General features: G+C 43.6%; 1 protein-coding gene across 4 annotated transcripts in view; it reads right to left on the bottom strand.

Annotated features, from left to right (window-relative positions):
• LOC132882263 (NACHT, LRR and PYD domains-containing protein 12-like) overlaps positions 1-17545 on the bottom strand; it is a 232484-nt gene that overhangs the window by 202445 nt on the left and 12494 nt on the right. For all 4 annotated transcript variants that reach the window (XM_060915548.1, XM_060915544.1, XM_060915547.1 and 1 more), the window contains one exon: positions 664-858. In XM_060915548.1, coding sequence (XP_060771531.1) covers positions 664-858 — 195 coding nt within the window. The remainder of the gene's footprint in view (positions 1-663; positions 859-17545) is intronic.

The following is a 17545-nucleotide window of genomic DNA, read 5'->3' as shown; positions in this document are numbered from 1 at the left end:
GATGATATGTACAGTAAGAATGCGTTAATTTTCTGTAAAATGATTTTAACAATGATTTAGCATTTCCAATCCATTTATTGGCCAGTTTCACTGTCAGAAAAGCCCAAAGTCCATCAGCTTCAGGGGGATTTTGTCCCCCTGGCCCCCCACTGGGGCCCCGCCCCCTCCTTTTATTTTTGAAAAGTGGAGAACCCTGCCCAGTTTACATTTTAAAAAAGTTATTGCTATTTTGCACGGTTGTTGTTATACATTCGATTTCTTTATTCTGCAAGCGTTGGTGTTGTTCTGATTTCCCAAATCTTGATTGGGTTTTGTGGCGTATGAACTGTAATCGCCATGAGACCCAGGAATGACTTGAATTTCTATTTCAGATGGACCATGGAGAGCTAACGACTGGCTGTTAGAAATTGCAAAATTCATTTTCGGCTCTGGGCTCCGCCCCCCGGTCCTCCCACCAGGGCAACATTTCATCTGTTTTCCATACTAATGAAAACCCTGCTTTAACTGTATTTTTATCCCCACGTATCAAATTCTCAGTGTGTTTAATTAGTGCTTTAATGCAGAAGTGATGAGTTTAATGAGGAATATATTTGTTCTGCATGTTGGACTGTTACAGTCAAATTCAACTGAAAATCAATAATGTACACAAAGAGCTGATCTTACCCCAGTCTCTCCACTTTACAGTGAGGATTCTCCAGTCCAGCGCAGAGACGCTTCACTCCTGAGTCTCCTAGTTTATTCCCAAACAGATCCAGTGTCCTCACAGTCAGATGCAGTTCTCTCAGATTGGAGGTTTCTGAGTTGAGCGCTGAGACCAGAGCTTTAGCGCTGATCCCTTCAATTCCATCACAACTGATACTGAAGGAAATAAAATAAAACATAATAAACTCACCCAAATGATCAAAGTCAGGTTGAGATGAAGCAGGCAGAGTTAGAGGCAGAGTCATATTTATCTGAACAGCTCGGACATTGGATTTGTTCTCTAATTAGTGAGCTACTGAAATGATCACCAGCCCCGTGCTGAAGGGGTTTTATGGAGCGACTCATGATGAGCTCGTTGGATAACAGTGTGTGTGTGTTGCCAGGTGCTCCTTATTTGTTCCTGGTGCCAGTGATGTACAGACGGGACATGTTCTTCCCCTTACACTCTGTGTGTTGTGTCTCCCTGTCTGACTTTCCCTGTGTGTGGGGGGTAAAGACCTCTCCCAGAAAAGGACACTGCAGTTTGAGACAGAGCTTTTTGTTTCAGAGACAAATAAACACACCAAAGAGCGACAGCATGAAAAAGAATAAAAGCTGTGAGAAGGTCGACACAACAAAAAAGTTACAATTTATAAAAGCTGTCAGGACATTACAACAACAGAATAATTAGCGCGGAATAAATTTACATTAGGCCAAGCAAAAAATAAAAAATAATAAATTGTGCTTTCTGTCACAGGGGCGGCACGGTGGTGTAGTGGTTAGCGCTGTCACCTCACAGCAAGAAGGTTGTGGGTTCGAGTCCAGTGGCTGACGGGGCCTTTCTGTGTGGAGTTTGCATGTTTCCCCGTGTCCGCGTGGGTTTCCTCCGGGTGCTCCGGTTTCCCCCACAGTCCAAAGACATGCAGGTTAGGTTAACTGGTGACTCTAAATTGAGCGTAGGTGTGAATGTGAGTGTGAATGGTTGTGTGTCTCTGTGTGTCGCCCTGTGATGACCTGGCGACTTGTCCAGGGTGAACCCCGCCTCTCGCCCATAGTCAGCTGGGATAGGCTCCAGCCCGCCCGCGACCCTGTACAGGAGAAGCGGTTACGGATAATGGATGGATGGATAATGGAATGGTTTTCTGTCACAACCTCAAATTCAGGGTACGATGGTCAGATTTTTTTCCTTTTCTTTCAGAACCGTATTAAATTGGTACGTACAATTTGGTGACTAAATATCAAACTGAGTTATGATGGAAATTTATTATAATTATAAGCATGATTGCAGGATTTCATGAAAATAAAAATACTTTTTGAGGTGTTTTTCTTCTTTGTTCATCCACCACCGCCCAATGTTTAATCCCACAAACGCAACATCAACACTTCATAATGTTCTGCTTTATCAGTTCCACAATGAATGCATGAGCATGAAGATGTGTTGATAACAGTAGCTGCCGTAAGAAAGATTGGAGTTGACAGATTGTAGTCTGTCGTAAAGTTGTTGTCGTAACTTAAGCATGCGCGAGTAAAGTGACACTGGCTGTTAACTGATCGTATGAGAGTCTTATTTAACTATTCAAATAACAATACATGGTACCACGTTTATGATAAATTTCAGTCTGGCTTTAGATCTGTGCACAACACAGAATGTGCTCTTTTAAAAGGACACAATGACATCCTTCTCACTATTGACTCTGGGTCTTGTGCTATTTTAGTACTGCTTGATCTAAGTGCAGCTTTTGACACAATTGACCACAACATCCTTTTTAAAAGACTAGAGGAAGATGTTGGTTTGAAAGGGCAGGTACTAAAATGGTTCCACTCCTACCTAACAAACAGACACTTCTCTGTCAGGATTGGAAACTGCTCATCCTCCTCCACCCCTATCAAATGTGGAATCCCTCAAGGCTCCATCCTGGGTCCCCTTCTGTTTTCTTTATACATGCTTCCGCTTGGGTCAATTTTTAAGAGACACAATATTTCCTATCACTGCTCTGCAGATGATACTCAGTTTTACCTGCCAGCTTCACCTGAGCCCCACTCCACAAACAGCCTCATTAGCGGCCTGAACGACATTGAACGTTGGATGGCAGGAAATTTCCTTCAGCTGAATGACAGACCGAGGTGGTCATCTTTGGCCCCTCCAATTCAGCCGCCAGTATCACCCCCACCCTTGGTCCCTTGTCTGCATATTTGCACAGTGAGGTTAAAAACCTTGGTGTTTTTATGGACAATACTTTGAGTTTTAACAAGCAGGTGGCAAATGTGGTGAGAGGTAGTTTTTATAATTTGAGAAACATTGCAAAGCTAAAACCAATATTAGCTCCAAAAGACCGAGAAATAGTTATTCATGCTTTTATTACTTCTAGGTTAGACTACTGCAATGCACTTTATCTGGGCTTGCCTCATTCCACCCTCACACGCTTACAGATGGTCCAAAACGCTGCAGCTAGGCTCCTTACTGGTACAAAGAAAAGGAAACACATCACTCCCATCCTAGCACAGCTACACTGGTTACCTGTGAGGTACAGAATTGATTTTAAAGTATTGTTGTTTGTTTTTAAAGCCCTAAATGGTCTGGGCCCTCAGTACATTTCTGATCTCCTCACACCTTGTTCTGCTCCCATATCCCTCAGGTCTTCATCACAACTTCTTTTTTCAGTGCCCCGCACACGCCTAAAAACCAAAGGTGACCGAGCCTTCTCTGTTGCTGCCCCTAAGCTCTGGAACAGTCTTCCTATATACGTCAGATCCTCTCCCACCATTGATTGTTTTAAATCCAATTAAAAGACGCATTTTTTTCTCCCTTGCTTTTGGCACAATCTGAGGTAGTAATTTCTATTTTCATTTTTTAATTTTGATTTTACTTTCAATTTTAATTGGTGATGTCAAGTCTACCTTTTTTATTTTAATTACTTTTATAAATTGTTTTATTTATCTTTCACATATTTATACCATTTTTCTATACTTTCTTGCGAGTTTGGGTTTTAATCTAGTCCAGTTTTTCTATTTATTCTGTTTCCCTGTAAACGTTGTTCCAAATCTTGTGTTATGTTGTGAAGCACTTTGGGGCCAACTTTGCTGTATTTAAATGTGCTATATAAATAAAATTACTTGACCAGGATTAACGGAACACACCATAAGGACATACTGTTACAATGGACGGAATCAAACCGCCTGTTGATCTCCAACTGGACAGGAACGCAGATGCAAACTGGCACACATTCAAGCAACGGTTTGTCCTCGACATGGAAGCGACTGGAGCCTCAACTAAACCTGATGCACATAAAGTAGCTTTGTTGCTAACAGTGGCTGGCCCCCAGGCTATTGAGGTGTAGAACACTTTCACATTTGAGGCGGAGGATGACAAAAATGATCTGAATAAGGTGCTGAAGCTCTTTGACAACTACTGCACGCCTCGAAAAAAATGAGGTTTATGAGAGATGAGTGTTTTGCTCCTGCATGCAAAAGCTGGGAGAGAGTCCTTTGATACCTTTTTGACTGATTTGAAAACAAAAAGCACAAACGTGCAACTTTGGACAACTTCAAAGGTTTAAATGATACGTGATCAAATCGTTTCTGGAATATGTGACAAGAGAGTAAGAGAAAAACTGCTGAGGGACAGGGACCCAACTTTGGATGGAGCAGTGAAACTGTCACGCTAGTGAACTGTCTGCCATGCACACGAAGGTGTTTGGAGAAAATAGCCCCATGGTAACAATCACGCTGGGACTGGACACCTTGTCAGTGGACGTTATAAACAAGGAGGACACTAGAGGGCGTGTGGCGCCGAAGAATACAGCGCCATATGACTGCAGAAGGTGCGGCAGGATACACGCAGCCCAGCAATGTCCAGCATATGAACTGTGCAAAATGTAAAGGCAGAAATCACTTTCCAAAGATGTGGTTTTGGGAGGAAAAATCTGAAGGAAGGAAGGCTGTCAATGCAATTGAAAAGGAAGAGACTTTGTTTATTGGAACGGTGCAATGTGAATCACAACAGGTCAGAGATGAGGCAAATGAAGTGCACACTGTGGGGCCTCAGAGTGAAACATGGGGAGCTCCTGTGCTTGGAAAGAACACCATAGTTCCTTTGAAGCTAGACACAGGGGCTAAGGCAAACCTAATAAGCTGGAGCGATGCACAAAATCTCAAAGGGAGACCAAAAATACATCACACAATGGTGGCTTTGACAGCATATAATGGACAAAGTATTGAGACAAAAGGGACATGGAGGCTCCGGGTTAAGGGTAAGGATCGTGTTCACCAGCTGATGTTGGTTGTGGTGCCTGATGGACATGAGTCACTATTGGGAGATGAGGCATGTGTGGATTTGGTAAAACGAGTTTAGACCATCAACAAAATGGCATACGAGCAACACAATACAAACTTGACACATGAGGCTATAGTACACAAACATGCTGATGTATTTCAGGGTTTCGGTGCACTGCCCTTTACACACTCCATCAAACTAAGAGAGGATGCACAACCTGTGATTCATGCACCCAGAAGAGTTCCAGTGGCTCTCCGGGACAAATTGAAGGCAGAACGAGACCACATGGAGGGTCTGGGTGTCATAAAGAGGGTCGAAGAGCCCACTGATTGGGTAAATTCCACAGTCTGTGTTAAATCAAAGAAAAATGACTGACTGCATGTTTGTATGGACCCGAAGGATCTGAAAGCTGAAATGTCAAAAGAGAACGCCATCAGATTCCAAAAAGGGAAGAAATCATAAGTGAAATGACAGGAGCAAGGCACTTTTCAAAAATGGATGCCTCACATGGATTCTGGCAGCTGAGGATCGATGAACAGAGCACTAAGCTGTGCACTTTTAACACTCCCTTCGGCAGGTACTCTTATGGGCCGGCCTTTTGGTATCGGCTCGGCCCCAGAAATTTTTCACCGAGTGATGGAGCAAATCATTGAAGGGCTCGATGGGGTGCACGTTTATGGAGATGATCTGGTCGTGTGGAGCTCCACACAGAAGGAGCATGACACCAGACTAGAGAAAACCCCGGGGCGAATACAGGAATATGGACTCAAACTCAACACAGACAAACGTGAGTTCAGGGTCAATGAGATTAGGTTCCTAGGGGACAATATCTCAGCAGAAGGGGTCCAACCAGACAAGGAAAAGGTAAAAGCCATAGAGGAAATGGAAAGACCTAAGGACAGAAAAGGGGTGCAGCGGGCCCTAGGTATGTTTAACGACCTGGGGAAATTCATACCGAATCTAGCTGGGAGGACTGCTAATCTAAGAAAGCTGTTGCACCAAGAGACAGAGTTCCAATGGGGACATGAACATGAGACAGAATGGAAGGAACTGCTACATCTTTTAACAAGTGAACTTCTACTAAAATTTTTCTGCCCTGAAAAGAGAACAAAGGTGTCTACAGATGCCTCCAAGGATGGGCTAGGGGCTGTACTTCTTCAGGAACATGAAGGAGAATGGCAGCCAGTGGCGTATGCGTCGCATTCCATGACGGCTGCAGAGTACAGATATGCACAAATCGAAAAGGAGTGTCTTGGGTTGGCTTTTGGGTGTGAAAAATTTCATACTTATGTCTATGGACTTCCTAAGATTATCCTGGAAACAGATCATAAGCCACTGCTCGGGATCGTAAAGAAAAACCTGTGTGACACATCACCCTGGATGCAGCGTCTGATGATGAGACTGCAGCGCTATGATTATGAGCTCACATATTTGCCAGGGACACAGATGATCATAGCAGATACACTGTCCAGGGCTGCACGATGGGTCACACATGACAACCAGTTAGAAGATCATGTGGCTCTCCATGTGGATATGGTCTACGCATCCTTGCCGGCCACACAGGAAAAGCTATCAAAGATCACCTCTGAGACATTGAAGGACCCCACTCTGACTCCATGTTAAAACTGTTAATGTTATCGTCATGTCTGTTGTTACCCAAATGAGGATGGGTTCCCTTTTGAGTCCGGTTCCTCTCGAGGTTTCTTCCTCATCTCGTCTGAGAGAGCTTTTCCTTGCCACCATCACCACAGACTTGCTCATTAGGGATAGATTAGGGATAAAATTAGCTCAGGTTTTAAGTCATTCAAATTCTGTAAAGCTGCTTTGCGACAATGCTTATTGTTAAAAGCGCTATACAAATAAACTTGATTTGACATTGAAGGACCCCACTCTGAGTAAAGTGATGAGAAATCTCAGAGAGGGATGGAGAAGGGTGATGTAAGCAATATCATCACGTTCAGTCTGAGCTCTATGTGGTGGATGGACTTCTGCTTAAGTGTGACAGGATTGTGGTTCCCACATCTAGATGTGAAATGCTCACAAGGATATACGAGGGACATCTGGGTGCAGAAAAGTCAAAAAGAAGAGCGCGTGAGGCTCTTTATTGGACAAACATGAACTTTGATATCGATCAGTTCATCAGTGAGTGTGCTACATGTCAGGAACAAAGGAAGCCCTCATTAACACAGAACTCCCATCACAACCTTGGGAAAAGGTAGGAACTGATCTATTTCACCATGAGGGCAAAGATTATTTGTTAGTTATAGATTACTATTCAAATTATCCAGAAACATCTCTCTTGTCCAGAACCACATCAAAAGCTGGGAGAACTCAACTGAAGTCAATCTTTTCCAGGCAGGGCATCCCTCTAACTCTGGTTTCTGAGAATGGCCCTCCCTTTGCCAGTAATGACGTTCAGGCGTTTGCTGCACAGCAGAGGTGGACAGTAATGAAGTACATTTACTTGAGTTCTGTACTGAAGTACACTTTGAGTATCTGTACTGTATTGAGTGATTTTTTTTTTTTTAAACTTATGACTAACTTCACTACATTTGAAAGACAAATATCAAACTTTTTACTCCACTACATTTCTATCAAGGTCCTCGTTACTATGAAGCAGCTTAGAAAGTGGATGTTTTTTCCTTTTCCTTTCCCGTGATTGTTTTTTCACAGGTGACACTCAGACAGCCAATCAGTAATCACTAGGGTCACGTCACGTTCATAGACTAAAAAATCAGTTATTTCTCTGCAGTATTATTTAAACACAATCAGTTGATGGCAGAATGGAAGGAGGCGGTACTTCTGGGGAACGCACGAACCCATGTTTCAGTTTTCTGTATGGATTAAAGAGTTGTTTTGTTTTAAACGTTTGCTTTGTTTGCCTAAAACGAACCACATCACGGCCTACAAAAACCCATCGTCCGACCTGCGGAAGCATATTGAGGTCTGTAAGCGTTTTATTCCAAGAGAAAGCTTGCAGTGAAGTTGTCTGTGCTTTTAGAGCGAGCGATAATGTTGCAATAGCTATGCAGTCTGGTTAGTCAAATGGCTTTCTATGGATTTTCCTGCCAAGTTGCCGTAGCCTTGTCCACAGCTAATGTTAACACATAGCTAGTTAACTTGGACACTGTTAGTTAGCATGTAAAAACGGAGTTACGTTACCTACCCAATATGATTTCGAGTTTGAAAAGCGTTTGCTAGCATGTCAGGTGGAGCTTCACTGACTAGCTAGCTTAACATTAAACCACCATGATGCACAGCATGGGTTCATTTTGTGAATCCGGTAGGTTCCTTCAGAGGCATTCGGTACTGTGAGCGTTGTGGCAATAATACGATGCGTTGACAGAAAATGTACTTTTAATACTTAAGTATTTTTAAAAGCAAGTACTTCACTACTTTAACTTGCATAAAAATTTGACTGGAGAACTTTCACTTGTATCAGAGTCACATTTGACCCGTGAGATCTGTACTTTGACTTAAAGCAGATACGCAAAGCCATGGCCTCACTTTCGTTTATAAATGCCTTGAGACCTCAAGAATGGCACGGGAATAGTTTTAAGCATTAACAATAAATCTGATATAGTAATTTTTATGATTAAAGTGATTTATATAGGTAGCGGTCTGAGTGAGTGACCTTGACGTCCGTAACATCATAACAGGAAGTCTATCGGCCTCATCGCCATTTCCGCTATACTAAAACACAGAGCTGACTGCAACTCCAATCCTCCATTTTGAGCTAATTTATCGCTATGTCACGTAGATGTGTTGCTGGCAGGTACAGCAACACGACAGAAGGTGGATTTACGTTGCATTCATGGCCCAAGAATGTTCAAACTGCAAAGATTTGGATGCGTTTTGCGAGAAGTTCACAGACACATTGGACAGCTACGAAGTGGTCTCTCCTCTGCTCTGCACATTTTACTGAAGACTCATAAGAGACCTCTGATCTGTTGAGGAGTGTTGGCTATAAGCCCGTAGTGAAAGAGGGTGCAGTACCAACAAGTAAAGAAAAATAAAACAAGAAAAGTATTATTTATTTTAAAAGGAAAGTGAGTTCAGTTGCACCAGTCCTCCCCGAGTGAGCTGAGGGTTGCTGCTAAAACCCGGGACGGAATAGGACAGGACCGTATCGCTCGGGCAGTGACCTCCCTGCGGTTGCTGCTAAAACCAGTGACATCCCATTCCGTCCTGGGTTTTAGTAATTGCCTGAGCAGAGCAGTAATGGCGGAGTACTCTGTATGGACAAAACAGAGAAAGAGTGGACCAGCCATCTGATTTCTAAACTGGATATTGCTGCCATCTCGCCCTCACATGGAAGACGCGAATGAACGGAGAACTGAACGAACAACTGAAAGTCAGATTGTTTCAAAACAATCAGATACAAGATCGGCCTTCAAGAAGCGAGAACACAGACGGGTAAGCTCCAACTCTCATTTGGATAAAAAAAAACAACAAAAACACCACGTTGTTTACCTGCATTTAGATTAATGCATGCCACTTGTATTGTGTGTTTAAGTTAGCGGTATAAGATTATTTAATTTGCTAAAGAATGTGATTGTCTCAGTTCATCTGATTATTTAATTAGCCTTTTACGGTTTATCAGCGAAAATACATGCATGTACATGTATGTTGCATAAGTTATACAGTCTTAGTTGAGCACGTCGGTAACAATATTTCTTACTTTCACCATAAATTTTTATTTATATGACTTTGGCCCATAGCTGTAAAAGGCCTCGGCCTTAAAACCAGTTACCGCTGTGACGTCACGCGCTCAGGGCTGGCTGGCTCAGCGGGGCAGCGCCAATCACAACTTTGTGGTCAATTTTTACTCTCAAAAATATATATATTTTTTTTATTCCCATTTACGCAGCATACAAGAATCCTAGGGTGTAATTTTGGGTAGGGACGCTAGGGACGTGTCCCTACCAATATTCAGCCGCTACTGTGTAATCACGATCAATAAAACTGATGTCCTAACCTGAGCAATGATTATATGGCACACAAAGGGTTAAATGTATGACACTGCTAATAATCCCCCCTCTAACGTAGATATCATTCTCTGATTAGCTACCCGTTTCTCGCTAACTCACATGGTTGGCTCTCCCAGCTGTCACTCCATCTGCTGTAACAGCAGCACACTTCCCACAGCAGCCGTGACTACCCGCCCATCAACCCCCCGTATCTCACACCATATGTCTTCAGAAAAGTATACAACTTAACATTACTGTTACCTTGGTATCCAAACTCATTTTGTCCAATTATCTGCTTTGTAGATAACCTAGACAATGCCACCAAAAAAGAAAAAAGATATACGGAACTACTTCAACACACAGAGTAAGTAGTGCCCAGATTCAGAACAGGTTGACATTATTTAGCTATAGCCTACAACGCGACGCAAACCTATCGTTGCAAAATGTTATAGGCTAGGCTACCACCAGTCTTTCTACTGTGGAAAATTGTGAGACTGCTAACGTAGCCTACATATAGAGATCTTGCATGTGACGTCACAGCCGATCCAGATTGTGACAGACGCCATCGTGTCGGTCAAACGCCATATTCCGCCTTCTACTTCTGGTTCTACTTCTGCTTTTACTTCTACCTTTTCTTCTGGAAAACCCTACTATATACAATTCTACTACAACGGCTGTGGCTACAAGCTCTCCCTACCTGTGCACGTTTTTTATGTTTTTTGTGTGTATTTTTGCGTGTTGTTCATCTGTACCAGACTTCAATATCCACTACAACCGTATGGACTTACTGGACATTGGTTTCCAGCAGAAAAATGACGGTTTGTAGCGATTTCCATCGCATGCACAACATTCCGGACGAGAAAAAAAAAAAAACATTCCGGACGAGACAGCAAGGTCTCCGTGGATTGTTATTGGAAGCAAAGCGAAGGAGGCGGCGCCGGGAGCAGAAGCGAGGCTACAGGCAGAGCCGGCCTGTTGACTAAGCTCAGAAAACAGCTACTCAAACCTCCACTGCCAAGCCTCTACCTCTCCAATGCCAGATCCATGTAAACAAGACGGACGATTTGGAATTACCTTATTCTATTCTATAATCGGCTGGTCAGTGCTATACTCAATACTTAAGTGACTTACCCATCCAATGAGGATAGTTATTTTCTTGTTTACAAGATGCCACATCTGAGTCACTGACAAATCCTGAATTTCTGTAAAGATAACTGTCCAGAGATTTATAAGCACGCAGTGCTTCACCGCTGAACAGCGAGGGAAAGTTAATGAGGTAATCATACATGTCTGGGTATTCCGCTGGCAGTTCAAAATCCGGTCGTGAAAACTCTGTCCAGTAAGCCATAAGGGTCACAAATCTGTAGATCGTTTATTTTAGACATGTATCTAGTTATCTGTTCATTAGAAAAATGAGCCGTGTAGTCCGTCGGTTGAAATTGATCCATTCTGTACACGAGTGCAGCAGTATTCAGCGGGGTTTTTGACCGACAAGATGGGGGTTGTGTACTTTCCGGTCACGTGACTGCAAGATCTCTATTAATGACAAGGGGTAATATTAACCATGCAATTCATGCCAAAATGCTAACCATCTCCCGTTTCGCTGTAGAAATTGGTAGGCTAAAGTTAGTGTAGCCTGTTACTAAGGCTACTATTAAAGCTGACACTATGAAAGCTAATTAATGAATCATTTGTGTACAGGAAAGACAGCATAAGGCCGATGCAAACCTAGAACAGGTTAATGAGGAATCAGTGCTTGAGGTGAGGATGTCATCATGTCATATTAATATAGTCATGTCAAGTCATGCCATAATTTCGGTTGTTTTATTAGTAGCTTAGGCCAAATACATTTGCATGATAAAAGGTGTATTCCTACTAATGTTAGGTTTCTGGTTAATTTTCATTAACACATTATTTGATCACATAGGAAACTCAGAAATCCAGTACAAAGGATCAAGAGCAGGTTGAGAGAGAAGAAGCTGAAGGGCTTCAGGTGAGGTCTGAATGTTAAGGCATTTAGGAGCATCAAAGGATTAGCAATGAAACAGAAGAATCTTTGGAAAATTAGGACTATGTGTTTTGGTTGTGATGTATTTTGAATAGGCTAGCAGAAAATGTCAGCTTATTTCTTTAATATTTCAAATTGATGTGAAATAAATGTAGGTGTAATACATAGAACTATAGGACAGGTAGAGTCAGAAGTGGCTGAAACCGCAGGGCTCCAGGTGAGATTTTGATTCTGTGATGGGAGATACTATGCATTACAAGCAAATTATTTTAGTCAACCTACTTCGTTGTTAGTGTTACTCTTTATAAAATCTTGCTACTGTGAATACAGACCAGGTTAAGTTTTGTTTGCTCTCTAGGAGACAGTCAGTGTGAGTGACAGTGACTCTCAAGCAAGTCAGTGTAGCAGTGTCCTGGACATGGGGAGTAAACCGTACCAGCCTGATCCAAAATTCATTGCAGTACAGCAACTGCCAAACAAGAAGCTATGGTTTCAGGCAAAGTGGTATAATCGCTATCCATGGCTGCATTATAGTCCCATACTACAAAAAGTTCTTTGTTTTGAGTGTGTCAAGGCATTCACAATCAAAAAGACCACTCTGGGAAAAAAGAATGACCCTGCATTTTGCTTAAATGGTTTTGGTAACTGGAAAAATGCCACTGACAGCTTTAATTGCCATCAAGCAAGTACTCGAACTTTACGTACCATTTGCAGTGTTTGTCATTAGAAATAGTAAATAAAGCGTTAGATTGTTCAGCATTATGTCGTCATATCATATGTATTATGCTCTACTTGTGCATGCAATAGTGTGGGTGGTTAAGTAAGTAGTTCGGCAGAGGATTGGTGTTGGGGGGGGGGGGATTGGTATTGTCCCTACCAAAGCTGAGACCAAACCTACGCCCTTGCAAGAATCAAGGATGGAGATACTATCCACTCAGAAATTTATTTAAAAATAAAAGGTTCGGGGCGCCGTACCATAAATCCGGGGACCCGGGTTCAATTCCGACCCGAGGTAATTTCCTGATCCCTCCCCGTCTCTCTCTCCCGCTCGTTTCCTGTCTCTACACTGTCCTATCCAATAAAGGTGAAAAAAAGCCCCCCAAAAATATCTTAATAAAAAAATAAAGGTTCTGCGCATCTCCTTTAAGGAACGAAGTTGGGTTCTTCGTCCACCTCTGCTGCAGAATATGAGTTCAGTCACAACCTCCAGTCCCCTGTATCCTCAGGCCAATGGGAGAGCACAGAAAGGGGTTCAGACTGTGAAAAGACTATTAAAAGAAGCAGCACATAGCAACACTGACCCCTACCGGCCCTGAGGGCACACCGGGCTGCACCACTGGAAAGCGGCAAGACACCAGCAGAACTATTGATGGGTCGGAACATCTGTACTTGATTGCCCAGTTATTGCACAGGCAGTCCTGAACACAGATATGACGTGTGGGCTGACAGAGCCAGAAAATTAAAGCAGAAACAAAAGATGGGTCATGATCACACAGCCACTGATCTTGTGCCTCTACAGGAGAAGGGTATAGTTCGCATTCAAGGGCCTGGATCATGGGATAAAAAGCCATCGTTCTCAAACAGGTTGCTCCCAGATCATACAGTGTCATGACAGAGAATGGTGACGTTTTTTGCAGAAACAGGAAGCATCTACTGAAACCCAGGGAGTCACTGCAACAACAGGTGGACGGAGAGAGAGACCTGATAATGGAAAATGGACAGAGTGATGAAATAAGAGCAATGGCACAAAGTGATGAAGGACAAAAGAACGACAGTGTGACAGAAGTACAGCGTAATGTGGACATGACTGAAAAGCACGGGTCTGAGGAAGTTCCACGTCCCGTTCAGCTGCGCAGGTCAGATCGGACCAGAAAGCCTGTGGTTAAACTGGACCTGTAGCTTAGCGTTGGAAAGACTCTACACAGTTGATAACTTGTGTGTGGGAGGTAATGTTCATAATTCAACGGGTTATTACTGAAGAATTTCGTTCATAATTTACTTCCGCCCCCCCCCCCAGCCACGAACTATCACTGGCGCCCACGTGCAGTCGCACTCTCAACAAGCAGCGCGTGACTCAAGGACCAATTACAGGCTGAACACAAACAGACTTTGTGAAGTCACCGCTCAGTGCACTCATGTCTGACCTTCTCGAGCCTTTCTTTGTGTTATTACTCCGGTTTTTGTCTCGGCCTCGACTCGCCTGTCTGTAGATCACATGACCTTTGCTCGTCTTCCGATTTTGATTCTTCCCAATGTTTTGGAATTGTATACCTGCTTATTGTTTTTAGAATAAACACACTCTTCCAGCGATGACATCCATCTACCGCCACTTACACCAGGGGCGCCTGCAGGGTTGAACTGTAAGGTACGCACTAGCGGTGTAATCCCCCCCCCAAAAAAAAACGCTTGCGTGCTGCAGTTTCTATGAAGAGTCGATCTATAGGCTTATACACAAAACAAAGATAGAACTTTACCACAGCCAAAAAAGAGAAAAAAAAAATCTCTGACTAAGGCACTCCAGATTAAAATGCCTTTAATATTTTAGACAAGTCCTACATGGACAAATTAAAAACAAAGCCCACGCGTAGCGGCATGGGTGCCTTCTTCAGGGCAGTATCACAAAGGAACAAGGTAGCTTTGTTCAAGATGTAGAAAAGGACAGGTGAAGACAATTGGATAATTAGTCCTGAAACTCTACACATTGCCGAGTCCGCCCCTCACACAGCTCCCAGCACTAAAAAATTTTCCATCAAAAACTGTCAATCAATGGCTTGGGCCCGCCTCTCACACGGCTCCCAATCCAAGACAGCCATCATTCATCTCATTCATTATCTCTAGCCGCTTTATCCTTCTACAGGGTCGCAGGCAAGCTGGAGCCTATCCCAGCTGACTACGGGTGAAAGGCGGGGTTCACCCTGGACAAGTCGCCAGGTCATCACAGGGCTGACACGTAGACACAGACAACCATTCACACTCACATTCACGCCTACGCTCAATTTAGAGTCACCAGTTAACCTAACCTGCATGTCTTTGGACTGTGGGGGAAACCGGAGCACCCGGAGGAAACCCACGCGGACACGGGGAGAACATGCAAACTCCACACAGAAGGGCCCTCGCCGGCCCCGGGGCTCGAACCCAGGACCTTCTTGCTGTGAGGCGACAGCGCTAACCACTACACCACCGTGCCGCCCGCCATCATTCAAAATATTGCAAAAACATCAAAAATACACATATATTCCAGTCACTGCAAGTGACTTGGCGGGCCCAAGCCATTGATTGACAGTTTTTGATGGAAAATTTTTTAGTGCTGGGAGCTGTGTGAGGGCGGACTCAGCAATGTGTAGAGTTTCAGGACTAATTATCCAATTGTCTTCACCTGTCCTTTTCTACATCTTGAACAAAGCTACCTTGTTCCTTTGTGATATTGCCCTGAAGAAGGCACCCATGCCGCTACGCGTGGGCTTTGTTTTTAATTTGTCCATGTAGGACTTGTCTAAAATATTAAAGACATTTTAATCTGGAGTGCCTTAGAGATTTTTTTTCTCTTTTTTGGCTGTGGATCTAGAATACCTTGGATTAAAGAGCACCCAAACCTAAAAAAAGACTCTAAACTATTGGAAAAAGAGCACGCCATAATTTAAAAAAAATTAAAAAAAATTAAAACGATAGAACTTTAACTTGAAATTGAACAATAGCCTTCCATGAACACAGGCTGATATTTGAACAACATATGTGAACTACACACGACAATAAACAATAAACTCTTTATAGCCTCGATTAGAATCTAGTGAACTTGCTCAGCACTACCGCACGCACGAGTACACACAGACCTACACCGCAAGCGCAGTCCTGTCCCCAGGCCACCAAGCGCTAGGTAAAGGGGCACCCAATCACCGAGCAAAATTGTGCCTATTTAAAGTTAATTCGTCTTCTACCTGTAGCGTCGAACTGCCTCATAATCTCTTCGCTGTCAATCTCCATATCAAAATGAATGTTCATGAGCGCAAGCCCAGTGAGCCTTGTATCACTCATGGTATTGCGCAAGTATGTTTTGAGACGTCTTAATGTACTGAAAGAACGCTCGGCAGAGGCTGTGGAGACTGGCATTGTCAGCAAGACTTGAAGAATGCTGTGAATGTTTGGATAAAAATTTTCAGTTGTCTCGAGGACTTGACAAATGTCATGCTTTTTCGGGTTGAGCTCATTTAACTGTTTCCACAGTTCCAGCTCAGTGTCTACAGCATTGACGTTGGGCATTAAGTCCTTGTACTCCTTCTTTATGTCATGCCATAAAGTGTCGGACAAGGCAGAGAGTTTGTCTGGCAGCAAATACTGGGCATTGAGGCGCGGGAGTGCAAGGCAGACGCGATCTGTCACTTCTGTAATAAGATGGTCAATAAACGGAAGAAACAAATTTAGTCGCCAGTACTCCTCTGGGGTTGCTGCCGGTGTGTTTGAACGCTTAGTCTGCATTCTGACGATTCGGGGGATCATAGGATTTACATCCAGTTTATCTGCCAAAGCGCAACCCTGCTCCCACAGTCTTGGAAAGGCCGTGTCTCGCTTTTGTTGTAGCAGCGTTACTAACGCTGCTGCATTGGCTGCAGCTGTTGGCAGATGACAATCTGGATTTTGCAAGCTGTTGCTAAGAGGCGTGAGATATTGCAGCAAGCCCTGGATAACGGTGATGGAAATTATGAAGTCAAATGACTCCATTGACCTGGACAGGGCGGTCGCCGTAGCGCAGCTTTTAGCATCCCCCTCTACCTGGAGCTTCCCAAGGGTCACAAATATGCGCTCATAGTTTTCAATGACAGTGGAGATGCATGCATCATGCTGGGACCAGCGAGTGTCAGAGAATTTTTGTAGACGTCGGTTTTCAGCGCTTTGGTCACCTAAAAATATTTGTAACCTTTTGGGGGAACCAGATAGAAAAGCCACAATGTCTTGGACTGAATCAAGTGTGTTGCAAACAAGTGGGATTCGTGTGGAATGCACTATGGCCAGGTTCAGAGCGTGATTTCTGCAGTGCACGTAAGTGGCAGCAGGATAGAGCTGTCTGACTCGAGCCTGCACACCTCGCACCTTGCCACTGACGTTGCCTGCGCCGTCATAGCCTTGCCCCACCATGTTCTTTGGGTCCAGATTTAGTTGTGTTAGTTTGTCCAGCAACACCTTAGTTAAAGCCTCCCCTGTGGTGTCAGCAGTGGAAACAAAACACAAAAAGTCCTCCCTCACTGAGTAGCCCCCTAACTCATGATGGACATAACGAACTAGAATTGAGACCTGTTCTGTATTGCTCACATCTGCTGTTTCATCCAAGATCACAGAAAATCATTCAGCGGACCGGCATTTACGAAGAATAGCATTCTGTATCTGTTTGCCACAGAGTTCAATGATCTCATTCTGGATCTGATGGCCGCAATAATTGGCGTTCGCAGGCGCCAGCTGCAGGTACTGTTTTAACGTGGGGTCACCTTTAGCACGGTACTTTAAAAAAGCCTGGAAATTACTCCGCTCGTCTGTATGACCCCTAAGAGCAACATTTTGCTGTCCACACGTACTGACCAAGTCAATGATAGCCTGAATGCCATGCCTGTTGCGTTCTGTTGT

The sequence above is a fragment of the Neoarius graeffei genome, chromosome 2 (assembly GCF_027579695.1).
Source record: "Neoarius graeffei isolate fNeoGra1 chromosome 2, fNeoGra1.pri, whole genome shotgun sequence".
Taxonomy (NCBI): domain Eukaryota; kingdom Metazoa; phylum Chordata; class Actinopteri; order Siluriformes; family Ariidae; genus Neoarius; species Neoarius graeffei.
This window is presented reverse-complemented; position numbering and strand designations above follow the sequence as displayed.